Below are 16,352 nucleotides of genomic sequence, written 5' to 3' on the forward strand. Positions count from 1 at the left end.
CAAGTGGAAATTTGTCTAACTCCGCTTGAGTACATCCCATTTTAACTTCTGCATATTTAATTGATTCTGACTGATTTGTTGAGCTCTACCCACATTGCAAGTACAGTGCATTTGAAAATGTATTTAGACCCATTTATTTTGTTACTTTACAGCCTTATTCTGAAACTGAGTATTAAAATAATCTCAATCGACACACAATACCCCAAAATCAAAGCAAAACCAGGGTTTTAGAAATGTTTGCAAATGTATTAAACGTGACATTTAATAAATAATTTACTTAGTGGTTGTGCTGTTGGAAGGTGAACCTTCACCCCAGGCTGATGTCCTGAGCGCTCTGGAGCATGTTTTCATCAAGGATCTCTGTACTTTGCGCTTTAATCTTTCCCTCGATCCTGACTAGTCTCCTAGTCCCTGCCACTGAAAAACATCCACACAGTATGCTGCCGCCACCCATGCTTCGCCATAGGGATGGTGCTAGGTTTCCTCTAGACCTGGCGCTTAGCATTCAGGCCATCGTGTTCAACCTTGGATTCATCAGACCAGATAATCTTGTTTCTCATGGTCAGTCCTTTAGGTGCCTTTTGGCATACTCCGAGCAGGCTGTCATGTGCCTTTTTACTGAGGAGTGGCTTCTGTCTGGTCACTACCATAAAGGCCTGATTGGTGGAGTGCTGCAGAGTTGGTTGTCCTTCTGGAAGGTTCTTTCTCCAGAAGAACTCTGGAGCTCTGTCAGTGTGGCCATCAGGTTCTTGGACACATCCTTGACCAAGGCCCTTCTCCCGATTTTTGCTCAGTTTGGCCGGGCAGCCAGCTCTAGGAAGAGTCTTGGTGGTTCCAAACCTCATCATTTTAAGGATGATGGAGATCACTGTGTTCTTGGGGGAACTTCAATGCTGCAGATGTTTTATTTTATTTAGTACCCTTCAGATCTGTGCCTTGACACAATCTAGTCTCTGAGCTTTACGGACAATTCCTTCAACCTCATGGCTTGGTTTTGCTCTGACATGCACTGTCAGCTGTGGGACCTTTTTAATATACAGTGCCTTGCGAAAGTATTCGGCCCCCTTGAACTTTGCGACCTTTTGCCACATTTCAGGCTTCAAACATAAAGATATAAAACTGTATTTTTTGTGAGGAATCAACAAGTGGGACACAATCATGAAGTGGAACGACATTTATTGGATATTTCAAACTTTTTTAACAAATCAAAAACTGAAATTGGGCGTGCAAAATTATTCAGCCCCCTTAAGTTAATACTTTGTAGTGCCACCTTTTGCTGCGATTACAGCTGTAAGTCACTTGGGGTATGTCTCTTATCAGTTTTGCACATCGAGAGACTGAATTTTTTTTCCCCATTCCTCCTTGCAAAACAGCTCGAGCTCAGTGAGGTTGCATGGAGAGCATTTGTGAACAGCAGTTTTCAGTTCTTTCCACAGATTCTCGATTGGATTCAGGTCTGGACTTTGACTTGGCCATTCTAACACCTGGATATGTTTATTTTTGAACCATTCCATTGTAGATTTTGCCTTATGTTTTGGATCATTATCTTGTTGGAAGACAAATCTCCGTCCCAGTCTCAGGTCTTTTGCAGACTCCATCAGGTTTTCTTCCAGAATGGTCCTGTATTTGGCTCCATCCATCTTCCCATCAAATTTAACCATCTTCCCTGTCCCTGCTGAAGAAAAGCAGGCCAAACCATGATGCTGCCACCACCATGTTTGAAAGTGGGGATGATGTGTTCAGGGTGATGCTGTGTTGCTTTTACGCCAAACATAACGTTTTGCATTGTTGCCAAAAAGTTCAATTTTGGTTTCATCTGATCAGAGCACCTTCTTCCACATGTTTGGTGTGTCTCCCAGGTGGGTAGTGGCAAACTTTAAATGACACTTTTTATGGATATCTTTAAGAAATGGCTTTCTTCTTGCCACTCTTCCACAAAGGCCAGATTTGTGCAATATACGACTGATTGTTGTCCTATGGACAGAGTCTCCCACCTCAGCTGTAGATCTCTGCAGTTCATCCAGAGTGATCATGGGCCTCTTGGCTGCATCTCTGATCAGTCTTCTCCTTGTATGAGCTGAAAGTTTAGAGGGACGGCCAGGTCTTGGTAGATTTGCAGTGGTCTGATACTCCTTCCATTTCAATATTATCGCTTGCACAGTGCTCCTTGGGATGTTTAAAGCTTGGGAAATCTTTTTGTATCCAAATCCGGCTTTAAACTTCTTCACAACAGTATCTCGGACCTGCCTGGTGTGTTCCTTGTTCTTCATGATGCTCTCTGCGCTTTTAACGGACCTCTGAGACTCACAGTGCAGGTGCATTTATACAGAGACTTGATTACACACAGGTGGATTGTATTTATCATCATTAGTCATTTAGGTCAACATTGGATCATTCAAAGATCCTCACTGAACTTCTGGAGTGTTTGCTGCACTGAAAGTAAAGGGGCTGAATAATTTTGCACGCCCAATTTTTCAGTTTTTGATTTGTTAAAGTTTGAAATATCCAATAAATGTCGTTCCACTTCATGATTGTGTCCCACTTGTTGTTGATTCTTCACAAAAAAAAATACAGTTTTATATCTTTATGTTTGAAGCCTGAAATGTGGCAAAAGGTCGCAAAGTTCAAGGGGGCCGAATACTTTCGCATGGCACTGTAGATGTGTGTGTGTGCGCCTTTTCCAAATCATGTCCTATCAATTGAATTTACCACAAGTGGAAACAGGATGCACCTGAGCTCAATTTAGTCTCATAGCAAAGGGTCTGAAATACTTGTGTAAATGTAATTCAACATTGTCTGAATACTTTCCCAATGCACTGTATATACCTTAATATTTAAATTGTGTAAGTTTTAACTTGCAATCCCTTTTAACGAAGTCATAGTAAAGTAAGGTTGAGAAACAATACCCACTGCTAATTCAGTCATATTTTATTTTTGTGTGTGTGTGTGTATATGTGTGTGTGTGTGTGTGTATATATATGTATGTGTGTGTGTATGTATGTGTATATGTGTGTATGTGTATATATAGCACGCTCCATTTGGTATTTCCTTTTAGTTAGGAACATATTTCACGCCGAGGATTCACTATAAACATGATGCCAGTTAACAGGAAGGGTAGTGGGCCCAAATATATGTTGAAGGTGCATTCTGCCCTCAAAGTATTCAAAATTGATTTGTTTTGTTCTCACCCATCTATACACTATCCCATAATGACATGTTTTTACAACTTTATGAAATGCAGCAATATTCCATTTAAATAAATATTCACACCCCTGAGTCAGTATGTGTTAGAATCACCTTTGGCAGTGATTACAGCTGTGAGTCTTTCTGGGTAAGTCTAAGAGCTTTTGACACCTGGATTGTACAATATTTGCACATTTATCTTTTTAAAATTATTTGAGCTCCGTCACGTTTGTTGTTGATCATTGATAGCCATTTTCAAGTTTTGCTGTAGATTCTAAAGCAGATTTAAGTAAACTGTGACTAGGCCACTCAAGAACATTGTCTTGGTAAGAAACTACAGTGTATATTTGGCCTTTGTGTTTTAGGTTATTGTCCTGCTGAAAGTTGAATTTGTCTTTTGGAAAGCAGACTGAACCAGGTTTCCCTCTATTCCATTTTCAGTCCTTGCCGATGACGGGCATACCCATAACATGATGCAGCCACCACCATGCTTGTTGTTGGATATTCCCCAAACATAAATGTATGTCCTGAATACAAAGCATTAAGTTCTTTGACACATTTTTGGCACTTTTACTTTAGTAAAACAAGATGCATGTTTTGTGTGTAGGCCAGTGACATCTACATTTGAATACATTTCAAATTCAAGCTGTAACACAATACATGGAAAAAGTAAAGGGGTGTGAAGGCACTGTACATCACAATATTGGCTGCACAAACCCAGGTAGCAACAGTTATGTTGTTGGTAAAGATTTTTTTTTTAATTGTTGAGTTTTACCTTCCGTATATCATATTTACAGTGACGTTCTCATGACCAGAGATCTCAAAGCTGTAAGTTAAGCATTTTCCGGGAAGGATAATTTTTGCTCAGTTTGTTTCAACATAGGGGTTGGTGTTAATTACACAGGAAGTCTTTGGTCACACAGGAAGTCTTTGGTCACGGTTGCAGAAATAGGAAAAATGTTTTAGAAGAATGAAACATGATATGCTATAATTCTAGCCAGCACTTGACATCATACGGTGTATTGGGAGGAGGTTAATGATTTCCTGAACATTTTACATGAAAGTTTGCCACAAGTGGACTCTGGAGGTGAGTACATAAATGTTGTATTATGGTTAGGCATATGTAATGTCAAGGGTTTGTATATGTGCAGATTCCAATGCAATTACAGTAATGACATGGTTTCTTTAAATATATTTTTATTGGGGTTTGATAAATATATCTACACATGCATATTTACTACAATACTGCTGCATTACAATTCATAATACATATCATTTGCAATGACATGGTTTTAGCAACAAACTCCAGCACATACTTTTATTGGTTGAATTAAAAAACCCTCACCTTTAAAGCTAGATTTTATTGAGAATTGGGGCAGGTAACTTCAGAAATTAGTTTCTTGGACATTTTATATAGAACATATTTTTAAAATTCTGATAAGTGTCATGTTCTGTGTGTGATACTCTTGTGGGTTTTCATATGGAAACAGGAAATGATGAATCAGACAAGGTGTTTAAAATGGTGTTGTTGCAAACCTTTGTTTGCATCACTTACATTGATAACTCTTGACTTAATTTGTGCATTTAATGTAAATGTATATTCTCCATAGCTTTTGTGGACATCATGTAATCCAGATATCCTCGTGAAATGGCACAAGTGGGGAGGCTTTTCTCCCTTACAAAAATGTACCATGGTAGTACAATGGGAAAAAAATACCATTGTTTTGCACTAGCAGCATGTAGTGAAACATGAAAGCATGGTAGTTGCTTACAATGTATTATGGTGGTCTGTGCCCCACTGTTTGTTTCGGGTAAAGTGACCAAAAATGTAATTTATGGACAACATTGACCACTAGCTCTGCAATTGCAAAACGTAGGCCTAGTACCTTCTTAAACCTCTTTAGCTCATAGTGAAAAACCACAACATACATGGGAGCTGGATAAGGTATGGTGAGAAGAATAAAGGCAATCTGAAACCTTGAAGTGCAGTTCCATATTTCCATAGTACGGTCAACCTGAGCATGAAAAAACAACTTTCATATTTACCTTGAATGTGTGTATTATGAGATAAAGACTACATTTGGCCTTTATATTTGACAAGTGTAATGTTATTGTTACTACAAAGTAGTATACAAAGTCTCAAAATAGGTCATTTTAGTCATCCAGATTTAATAGCATTTGGCTACGGCTCACAGAACTTGTTTTGGTACTCACATCTGTCCCCCTGTGTTTCTGACCAAGTCGGAAGGTTAATGAAAAAATATCAAACACATTTTTGTACATTGAGTGCTAGTATAGAATTCTACAATCTAGTGAAGATATAATCTGATTTGGACAGGCAGTGTCACACCCAAAAGGTTTTTGAGGAAAGGTTGTTATTGTGGACCCATTTCGAGTATGATTGTATGCAACCTTTCTGTGCAAAGCTAACTTTCATCAAGGGCTTCGGTGACGTATAATTGGTTTCCTTTCTCTCTTTGTCAGTACTCATTCTAAGCATATCGAATGTGACCGTTACAGACACTTCATAACCTGATCAATGACTCACTAGTTAGTATCACTGCATAACGCAATCATGATAAAATGTTCATGCCCTTCCTTAATGCTTCTGAAGTGTGTTTATGTTAGCAAACAAGCTCGCGGGCAGTCTTTATCTGTGTGTGTGATCTATTTCGGGTGTCCTCATGTTCTCATATGAACTGCAATCATGCATTGTTCTGCGAACTGGAGTATTGCATGTGATCACAGGGGGAGGAGGTATCATTTCATTGAGCCTGTGCTGGCAGATTAAAGGGTGTGAGATTAATACAAAGCATGAGTTTATAAAAATGTACTTTGAATTTAGTTTTTGTATGTTTATTCTGTTACTCTGTAAGTGATTGAAAATAACATTTAATATTTTAAATAACAGTCTAGAATGAAATTACTAAAACATTGTACATTTGAAATGGAGTGCAGTGTCATAATTTGCTGTCTGTCTTTTGAGACCCTGTCACATCTATAAAGCAGAATGTCACATCCATAACATTTTACTTTAGTGTTATTATGAAAGTGCAAATATTTCTGTAATTGTTGAAGTATGCAGCACTTTAATTTGCAATGAAAATAGTTTTTCAAATAAAGAATTGCAAATGCATTTTGTGTGCACTTTTTTTGTGCACTTATGGTTGGTTAAGACGGGACCCACGAGTGCACTTTGATAGCCTATGCAATAACCATTCAAGATACTGGTGATTTCTTGGTTCTTTGAGGTACACTGCATTTTCAAATGAAAGCAAAAGTATTTTGATGATGTTTGGTGAAGAAATCTCGAGTATATAAATACGTATTTTGCACAGCGTCACATCCATAACGGTACATTTTCCTCTCTAGAGTACATATGTCAATTTTTATATTTTCATCGTTGTTTTTGTGTGTACCCATGCCTTACTTTCAAAGTGGCTATTAATATTTGTAAGTTTTGTTGTTCCTTTACGTCACAGTGGTATTAGTTTTGTATTGTGTCTACATTTTCCCTGGCCTCGAGGGGTTTACAAATATACACATTTACATGTACGCCTGATAAGTCAATTCTGTTTTGCGTCCTAATGTCAAATCCATAACGCTGGAATTGCCCTGAAGATTTAAAATAGTTTTATGTGGTGCTTCTCTCTTTACAGTTTTCAGTTGGCTCTCTCATTCAACTGATTTTTACTCTTATACAATTCTAAATAGACGACATACTGAAAAAAACGATTTGTAAAAATTTATGAATTACCATAATATCTAAAAGATCATTTTCATGTAATTCTCAACATATCACTAAAAACGTCATGTAACGATGTTTCACTTTGTTTAAGAAAGTTCGATGGTCCTTTCGCCTTAACTATGGCAGGCTAGCTTGACTGGAGTTAGCATAGAAGCTAACGTCGGTTTAAAGTTAACAGTTTAATTAATTTATAAATGTCCATCAAAACATCATAAAAATAACAATTATATTGAAACGAAACAGGCAGGGAGCTGGCATCGGACCCTCAACCTTCCAGCCCGAAGTCCAGGGCGCTATCGACTGTGCCCCAACAGCATGCTCGAACGGCAGTCGATATCCACGCTTATAAACCCAGGGTTGTTACACAATCATTACACTCCGCTTAACTTAAGTGTTTCACATCCTATGCTTTATAACTTGCTCACCGTGATAAGGTGTAAAATAGTTCGTTTATATGGTGGGTCTCTTCAGTTTTCAGTTGGCTTTCTCATTCAACTGACTCAGTGACTTCCAGGCAGGCCAGCGCGAGAACCACTTTAGAGTGAGAGTGCGTGAAGAAACCACAAGAGCGAGCGGGCCCAAACAAGTACAACTGAAACCTGGTTACAGGCTCGGTTCCCATCCAATTGGCGACAGATTTTCATGCGAATATTAAAAAATCTGCATAAAAACAACATTCATATTTTCCCATGAGAGATGTGTTTCCATCAAATTGACTAGTTGCAGATACAAGGCTGTGCCCAATGACGTAGTGCACAATTTCCATGTACCAAATAAAAAAAAGTGAAATGGGTTTCCATCCCATTTTCAACTCTACTGATGATTGGGTAGAGCCCAGATACAGTATAGCCAACATGATGAGATTATTATGGACAATAGAGCGAGATTCTTTTTTTATTGTCAAGCGGCTGCTAAACATAGATTATCATATCACCAGAATAAAACCCTCAGAAAAAGACCCTGGATATTTATTGGAAAGGAGCATCAAGCTCATCACCTTGCACTTTCACCACCCTGTGACATAGCCGAGTGTTCGTTCTTTTCTCTCTCACACAAAAGCACTGCACTGGGCCTTAAATAGTCCTGTATTAGCAGAACTATATAACAAACAAAAAAGTTTGTCAACATTTATTTAACTAGGCAAGTCAGTTAAGAACAAATTCTTATTTACAATGCTGGCCTAGGAACAGTCAGTTAACTGCTTTGTTCAGGGGCAGATCTAGACATTTTTACCTTGTCAGCTCGGGGATTCGATCTAGCAACCTTTCTGTTACTGGCCCAACACTCTAAACACTAGGGTACCTGCCGCCCAAGCAGGTAAAGTTTACCGGGAAAAAAAAATCAGTTTCCATCAGGCCTGTAATTAAAATTGTGTCTGACTACTTTACTTGCATACACATTTTGGATGGAAACCTAGTAACAGTTATAAATCATTTGTGGACTGCAAATTGACCACAATAATCCCAAACAAATATATTATTTGACAAAAACAGAATCATTTCAAACATTGATTACATTTGGATACAATCACATATGATTTCTATTTATGCGTGGGAATACTTGGGAACATTTTTCCAAAATTAAAATCACTTTGAGCTCATTTCCTTTTTTTGTTTTGTTGCTCAGACAACTTGGAGTGCAAATAAAATCCATTTGACCCACGGGCCACCTATTGGGGAAACCTGGCCTTCTCCATGAAGTTTGCACTCGTGTCTGTAAAACACTATTTTGCTCAAAACCACTAAAGTGTGTGTACATTACTGTATTTATATGTGGGTTATTGTTTTTCAACAGAAAAAGTTCAAAAATAGCTGGACTACGTCTCTAAAAAGGTCGAGTGATGCCAACATTCTTTTAGTGGTGCCTTCACAGTGAGTGATTTTATTGTGTAAAAAATGCAAGGAGCATATAATCCCCAGAAGCCTTTTAATTCCAGCAGGTTTTAGTGATTAACAATCTACTGTCTGTATCATGATATAGGAGTGACTTTGAAGAACCATGTCTGGCAAGAAGTCAAGAAAAGTGAGAATGGGATCATCACGTCAACCACGTCAGAATCAAGATGAACATGAGACTAACAAAGATGATGATGGGTCCCAAATGTTGTCAAAGGAAAGGAAAGTAGTTGAAGTTGGGGCTGATTCAGTTTCAGTGATGCTTCAAACGGACCTTGTTTCATCAGATAACTTATCAACAATAACACAACAACACACAGAAAGAAATAATCCACCATTAAATTACGTCACAGAGTCACATCTGTCTCAACCTGTAAACCCATATCTTCTAAAATCACTTGACACTGCAGGGAAGAGAAGGAAAATGGGGTCTACTCGTCAGAATAAAAGAAAGCCAGAGGAGACAGACTTTGAGGTGATACAAGACACCAAAACTGGAGACACAGAACAATCCCTAGAACTTCAGGCATCCATTGCAGTTGTGGAATCTGAGTCCCACAGCAAAGGAGAAGAGTGCCTGGGTCCTAAAGAAAGTGAAATGAACACTGAGAGCAGAAGTCAAAGTGAGTTTCTTTTGTTTGCTTCTAACACACTCAACCAACCGGATGAGAGATGTAAAGAGGAAGTTGGTGAGGATACTGAACCAAGAACTAAAACTGTGGTTAGTTATGGCAGTGAAATGCTTCAAGATACTCATGGAACCAAATCACTCTTGCATCTGCCCCTAGACCTTGCGCTAGAAGTTGTTCATGGATTCGCTTCTGAACCCATAACAGAGGAGTTGAAGAAAGAGGAAGAGAGGAGGCAGGAAAGTGAGCATGCCGAGGTGGAGTCCTCCACATTTCACAGCTCTAGGCATTCATTAGATCAATCCCTTGAGTCAGACACTTTAACCAACACAGAAGAGTTTGAGTCATTCAATAACACAATAATCCTCCAAAGTGGAGAAGGTGACGAGAAACTTGAACCTGCTGTAAATGAGTCAGAATTGCAAGATTATATTAACTCTACTGGTCCAGGCAATCAGGAAAAATTGCACCAAAGAGATGAAGATGAGAACTTTGTTGACCTAATAGTTGAGGAAAATATAGTACTGGCAAATATAACTCCTTTTAGACAACCAGACCATGTAGAAAGCATTGAACCTGAACAAAGTGAGGATATGACCTGCTTTTTACAATCAACCCCCTCAGACAGCTCTTTGGGTCGTGACAAAAGTGCTCAATCAGAATCCAGGAGAAGAAAGATGGGTTCAACTCGCAGGAATTCTAGAGGTAGACATGAGGAGAACGAACATGGAGAGAGTAAGATGCGTAGATATAGTTACCTCTATGATGAGGGAGAAGAGGTCATATTAGGAAAAGAAGAAATGCTTGGCATCGAAGAGACTGAGTTTGAAATATCTATGGAGCCTAAAGATAGCGCCACTGTAGACGAGAAAGCAGGAGAGCAGATGGAAAAGGAGAATTTCCAAACAGAGGAAGACACAGAAAACATAGGAGAGACAGGAAGGAGGTTGGAAAGGGACATGGGAACAGTGGAAGGATCTGGTGTTGAAACATCGGAAGAGTCTCTGTTGTTATTGGAACCGGAGCATGGAGCAGATGAGGAGAAGAAAGGAATGGAAGAAGAACGTCTGATTGAACCCACCCCTTTTGATCAATACATCGATTCATTTGGTATTGCAGATCAAGTATATAACCAAGAGAAAGGCAACAGATTCACTGTAGACTCTGTCAATACAGAAACTGAGAGCAACAATGAAGCAAGCATGGCCCACATAGTTGACCCAATAGAGCCCTTCAGTGTTGGACTGGACCAATCAGGAGTCACTTTACTCAGGGAGGAAGAAGTTAGTGATTTCACACTGCTTGTGAATAATTCTGAAGTGATCAAGTGCAGCCAAATAGCATATGATTGTTCTCTTACACTGGAGTCAGATGACACTTTCAGCACTGATCCCAAAATCTCTCCTAGTCAACTCATCCAAACTCCATGTATGGAAATCACTAACCCCTTTCTCAAACCATTATTACCGCAGAGTATTCAGGGGAATGAGGAAGATATAAACACTGACCCCAATACCACAGGGGGACTGGACACATCAGAGGTCATGTTACTCAGCGAGGAGGAAATGAGTGATCATGTGCCGCGTGTAAACAAAGTGAGTGTCAGTAGCCAAATGACGTATGATGATAGAACTCTCACAACAGAGCCCTGCCAAACAGATGAGGCTTTGAGCACTGATCCCAATATCTCTGCTAGTCAACTCAACCAAACTCCATACTCGGATGAAAGCCATAACTCTTTTCCCAATTCACTCTTACTGCAGAGTGTTCAGGACCAAGGTGATAACGCAGAAAACATCAACTCCAGTCAGAGTCCTTCTCCGAGCAGGAGGAGAAAGATGGGGTCGACTCGTAGGCATCCTAGAGGTGTACAAAGAGAAGAGGAGGACACAGAGGAGAAACAAGAAGTGGAAATAGAAAGCACAGAGATAGAAGACAAGAGAGAAAACATGGATCCAGTGGAAGGTTCTTGCATGGAGTTTGAAATGTTGATGGAATCTAAGGATGGAGCTGGTAATGAGAAGAATGAAGGAGAAGAGAGAAATGAGGAGACTGTCCTGACTGACCTCAGCTGTTCATTCAGTCCTTCAAATCAAGAGGGAAGAAACAAAGAGGCTGACAATATAGAAAGTGAGAGCCAAACAATTATAAAGGAATCAATGGCAACAAAACTCTTGCTTCTACGTGAAGTAGAGTTGACTCAGATTAGTCAAACTCTTCACAACACTTACCCTGATGTTCCTACTATAGAGTCATATGACTCCTACCTGACCGTTGACACACTGAACTCAAATCCTGCCATCACTGGTTTGCAACACAAAGGAACATCATTGGAGGAAACACTTGATGAATCAAGAGGAAACACTGACTCCCCTCCAGATCCACCCTCACTGCAGAGTTCTCTTGGGTCAGAGGAAACAGCAGAGGTAGAATCCTACACTCCAGGAAGGAAAAGGAAGATTGGTTCCACTCGCAGCAAGTCTCATCCAGGTAGAAAAGGAGAGGAGAGAAGAGAGGAGGGACAGGAGGAGGAGAAAGGAGAAGACACAGATGTTATAGGAGAGGTGGGAGATGTCATTACAACAGCAGAAATGGATTCTATTATAGAAAAGACTGAGCTTGTAGAGCTTGAGGAACTTCTAGAAAAAGTGACAGAGGAGCAGGCGATAGGAGACCCAGCGATCATAGTAGTGGAGGGAGAGGTCAACATAGTAGTAGAAGGAGAATCTGGCATCGAAAGGTCTGAGCTTGTAGAACATACAGAAAAAGTTCAAGAGGGGGAGGAGATAGAAGTAGAAGTGAAAATAGTCGCAGAGAGCGAGAGCCACCAAACTCCCTCTGACACAGCCGCTCTTACAGTAGAGGCCCAAGAGTCATGTGACATGGTTTGTATAGAGCCATATATAACATCACAATACCTGGAAGACAATAATCACTCATTAAATGAACTCACAGAAATAAATCTGTCTGAAACTGAAAACCCATATCTGCTGGAATCACCTGACACTGCAAAGAAGAGAAGGAAAAGGGGTTCTACTCGTCGGAATAAAGGTAAACAAGCAGAGACAGACTTTGGGGAGAAACAAGACACCAAAACTGGAGACACAGAAAAATCCCTACAACTTCAGGCATCCGTTGCAGTTGAGGAATCCTGGTCCTACAGCAACACAGAAGAGCTCCTGGGTCCAAAGGAAAGTGAAACGGACACTGAGTGTCTTTTGTTTGCTTCTAACACACTCGACAAACCGGATGACAGATGGAAAGAGGAAGTTGGTGAGGATATTGAACCTGGTAGTGAAGCTGTAGTTAGTTATAGCAGTGAATTGCTTCAAGATACTCTTGGAACCGAATCACTCTTGCATCTGCCTCTAGATCTTGCGTTGCAAGTTGTTCATGGATTCGCTGCTGAACCCATAACAGAGGAGTTGAAGAAAGAGGAAGAGAGGAGGCAGGAAAGTGAGCATGCCGAGGTGGAGTCCTCCACATTTCACAGCTCTAGGCATTCATTAGATCAATCCCTTGAGTCAGACACTTTAACCAACACAGAAGAGTTTGAGTCATTCAATAACACAATAATCCTCCAAAGTGGAGAAGGTGACGAGAAACTTGAACCTGCTGTAAATGAGTCAGAATTGCAAGATTATATTAACTCTACTGGTCCAGGCAATCAGGAAAAATTGCACCAAAGAGATGAAGATGAGAACTTTGTTGACCTAATAGTTGAGGAAAATATAGTACTGGCAAATATAACTCCTTTTAGACAACCAGACCATGTAGAAAGCATTGAACCTGAACAAAGTGAGGATATGACCTGCTTTTTACAATCAACCCCCTCAGACAGCTCTTTGGGTCGTGACAAAAGTGCTCAATCAGAATCCAGGAGAAGAAAGATGGGTTCAACTCGCAGGAATTCTGGAGGTATACATGAGGAGGAAGAACATGGAGAGAGTAAGATGCGTGGATATCGTCACCTTTATGATGAGGGAGTAGAGGTCATATTGGGAAAAGAAGAAATGCTTGGCATCGAAGAGACTGAGTTTGAAATATCTATGGAGCCTAAAGATAGCGCCAGTGTAGATGAGAAAGAAGGAGAGCAGATGGAAAAGGAGAATTTCCAAACAGAGGAAGACACAGAAAACATAGGAGAGACAGGAAGGGGGTTGGAAAGGGACATGGGAACAGTGGAAGGATCTGGTGTTGAAACATTGGAAGAGTCTCTGTTGTTATTGGAACCGGAGCATGGAGCAGATGAGGAGAAGAAAGGAATGGAAGAAGAACGTCTGATTGAACCCACCCCTTTTGATCAATACATTGATTCATTTGGTATTGCAGATCAATTATATAACCAAGAGAAAGGCAACAGATTCACTGTAGACTCTGTCAATACAGAAACTGAGAGCAACAATGAAGCAAGCATGGCCCACATAGTTGACCCAATAGAGCCCTTCAGTGTTGGACTGGACCAATCAGGAGACACTTTACTCAGGGAGGAAGAAGTTAGTGATTTCACACTGCTTGTGAATAATTCTGAAGTGATCAAGTGCAGCCAAATAGCATATGATTGTGCTCTTACACTGGAGTCAGATGACACTTTCAGCACTGATCCCAAAATCTCTCCTAGTCAACTCATCCAAACTCCATGTATGGAAATCACTAACCCCTTTCTCAAACCATTATCACCGCAGAGTATTCAGGGGAATGAGGAAGATATAAACACTGACCCCAATACCACAGGGGGACTGGACACATCAGAGGTCATGTTACTCAGCGAGGAGGAAATGAGTGATCATGTGCCGCGTGTAAACAAAGTGAGTGTCAGTAGCCAAATGACGTATGATGATAGAACTCTCACAACAGAGCCCTGCCAAACAGATGAGGCTTTGAGCACTGATCCCAATATCTCTGCTAGTCAACTCAACCAAACTCCATACTCGGATGAAAGCCATAACTCTTTTCCCAATTCACTCTTACTGCAGAGTGTTCAGGACCAAGGTGATAACGCAGCAAACATCAACTCCAATCAGAGTCCTTCTCTGAGCAGGAGGAGAAAGATGGGGTCGACTCATAGGCATCCTAGAGGTGTACAAAGAGAAGAGGAGGACACAGAGGAGAAACAAGAAGTGGAAATAGAAAGCACAGAGATAGAAGACAAGAGAGAAAACATGGATCCAGTGGAAGGTTCTTGCATGGAGTTTGAAATGTTGATGGAATCTAAGGATGGAGCTGGTAATGAGAAGAATGAAGGAGAAGAGAGAAATGAGGAGACTGTCCTGACTGACCTCAGCTGTTCATTCAGTCCTTCAAATCAAGAGGGAAGAAACAAAGAGGCTGACAATATAGAAAGTGAGAGCCAAACAATTATAAAGGAATCAATGGCAACAAAACTCTTGCTTCTACGTGAAGTAGAGTTGACTCAGATTAGTCAAACTCTTCACAACACTTACCCTGATGTTCCTACTATAGAGTCATATGACTCCTACCTGACCGTTGACACACTGAACTCAAATCCTGCCATCACTGGTTTGCAACACAAAGGAACATCATTGGAGGAAACACTTGATGAATCAAGAGGAAACACTGACTCCCCTCCAGATCCACCCTCACTGCAGAGTTCTCTTGGGTCAGAGGAAACAGCAGAGGTAGAATCCTACACTCCAGGAAGGAAAAGGAAGATTGGTTCCACTCGCAGCAAGTCTCATCCAGGTAGAAAAGGAGAGGAGAGAAGAGAGGAGGGACAGGAGGAGGAGAAAGGAGAAGACACAGATGTTATAGGAGAGGTGGGAGATGTCATTACAACAGCAGAAATGGATTCTATTATAGAAAAGACTGAGCTTGTAGAGCTTGAGGAACTTCTAGAAAAAGTGACAGAGGAGCAGGCGATGGGAGACCCAGCGATCATAGTAGTGGAGGGAGAGGTCAACATAGTAGTAGAAGGAGAATCTGGCATCGAAAGGTCTGAGCTTGTAGAACATACAGAAAAAGTTCAAGAGGGGGAGGAGATAGAAGTAGAAGTGAAAATAGTCGCAGAGAGCGAGAGAGCCACCAAACTCCCTCTGACACAGCCGCTCTTACAGTAGAGGCCCAAGAGTCATGTGACATGGTTTGTATAGAGCCATATATAACATCACAATACCTGGAAGACAATAATCACTCATTAAATGAACTCACAGAAATAAATCTGTCTGAAACTGAAAACCCATATCTGCTGGAATCACCTGACACTGCAAAGAAGAGAAGGAAAAGGGGTTCTACTCGTCGGAATAAAGGTAAACAAGCAGAGACAGACTTTGGGGAGAAACAAGACACCAAAACTGGAGACACAGAAAAATCCCTACAACTTCAGGCATCCGTTGCAGTTGAGGAATCCTGGTCCTACAGCAACACAGAAGAGCTCCTGGGTCCAAAGGAAAGTGAAACGGACACTGAGTGTCTTTTGTTTGCTTCTAACACACTCGACAAACCGGATGACAGATGGAAAGAGGAAGTTGGTGAGGATATTGAACCTGGTAGTGAAGCTGTAGTTAGTTATAGCAGTGAATTGCTTCAAGATACTCTTGGAACCGAATCACTCTTGCATCTGCCTCTAGATCTTGCGTTGCAAGTTGTTCATGGATTCGCTGCTGAACCCATAACAGAGGAGTTGAAGAAAGAGGAAGAGAGGAGGCAGGAAAGTGAGCATGCCGAGGTGGAGTCCTCCACATTTCACAGCTCTAGGCATTCATTAGATCAATCCCTTGAGTCAGACACTTTAACCAACACAGAAGAGTTTGAGTCATTCAATAACACAATAATCCTCCAAAGTGGAGAAGGTGACGAGAAACTTGAACCTGCTGTAAATGAGTCAGAATTGCAAGATTATATTAACTCTACTGGTCCAGGCAATCAGGAAAAATTGCA

The 16,352-nt window shown here is 40.6% G+C and overlaps 1 protein-coding gene across 2 annotated transcripts; it reads left to right on the top strand.

Annotated features, from left to right (window-relative positions):
• Positions 1 to 114: 114 nt before the first annotated feature.
• Positions 115 to 15,532, top strand: LOC135541735 (uncharacterized). 2 transcript variants are annotated; one of them, XM_064968063.1, is made up of 3 exons: positions 115 to 4,270; positions 8,726 to 8,802; positions 8,912 to 15,532. In XM_064968063.1, exon 3 carries the CDS (start codon positions 8,930 to 8,932, stop codon positions 15,530 to 15,532), a length of 6,603 nt encoding a protein of 2,200 aa, XP_064824135.1. In that variant the 5' UTR covers positions 115 to 4,270; positions 8,726 to 8,802; positions 8,912 to 8,929. The 2 variants fall into 2 exon arrangements, with proteins under 2 accessions (XP_064824135.1, XP_064824133.1); XM_064968061.1 differs by lacking the exon at positions 8,726 to 8,802.
• Positions 15,533 to 16,352: the final 820 nt, after the last annotated feature.

This window comes from Oncorhynchus masou, chromosome 6 (genome assembly GCF_036934945.1).
Source record: "Oncorhynchus masou masou isolate Uvic2021 chromosome 6, UVic_Omas_1.1, whole genome shotgun sequence".
Classification (NCBI taxonomy): domain Eukaryota; kingdom Metazoa; phylum Chordata; class Actinopteri; order Salmoniformes; family Salmonidae; genus Oncorhynchus; species Oncorhynchus masou.

What these genes read in the sequence shown, in the direction of transcription:
- LOC135541735 (XM_064968063.1), top strand. Translation starts at nt 8,930, where the DNA reads ATGTCTGGCAAGAAGTCAAGAAAAGTGAGAATGGGATCATCACGTCAA.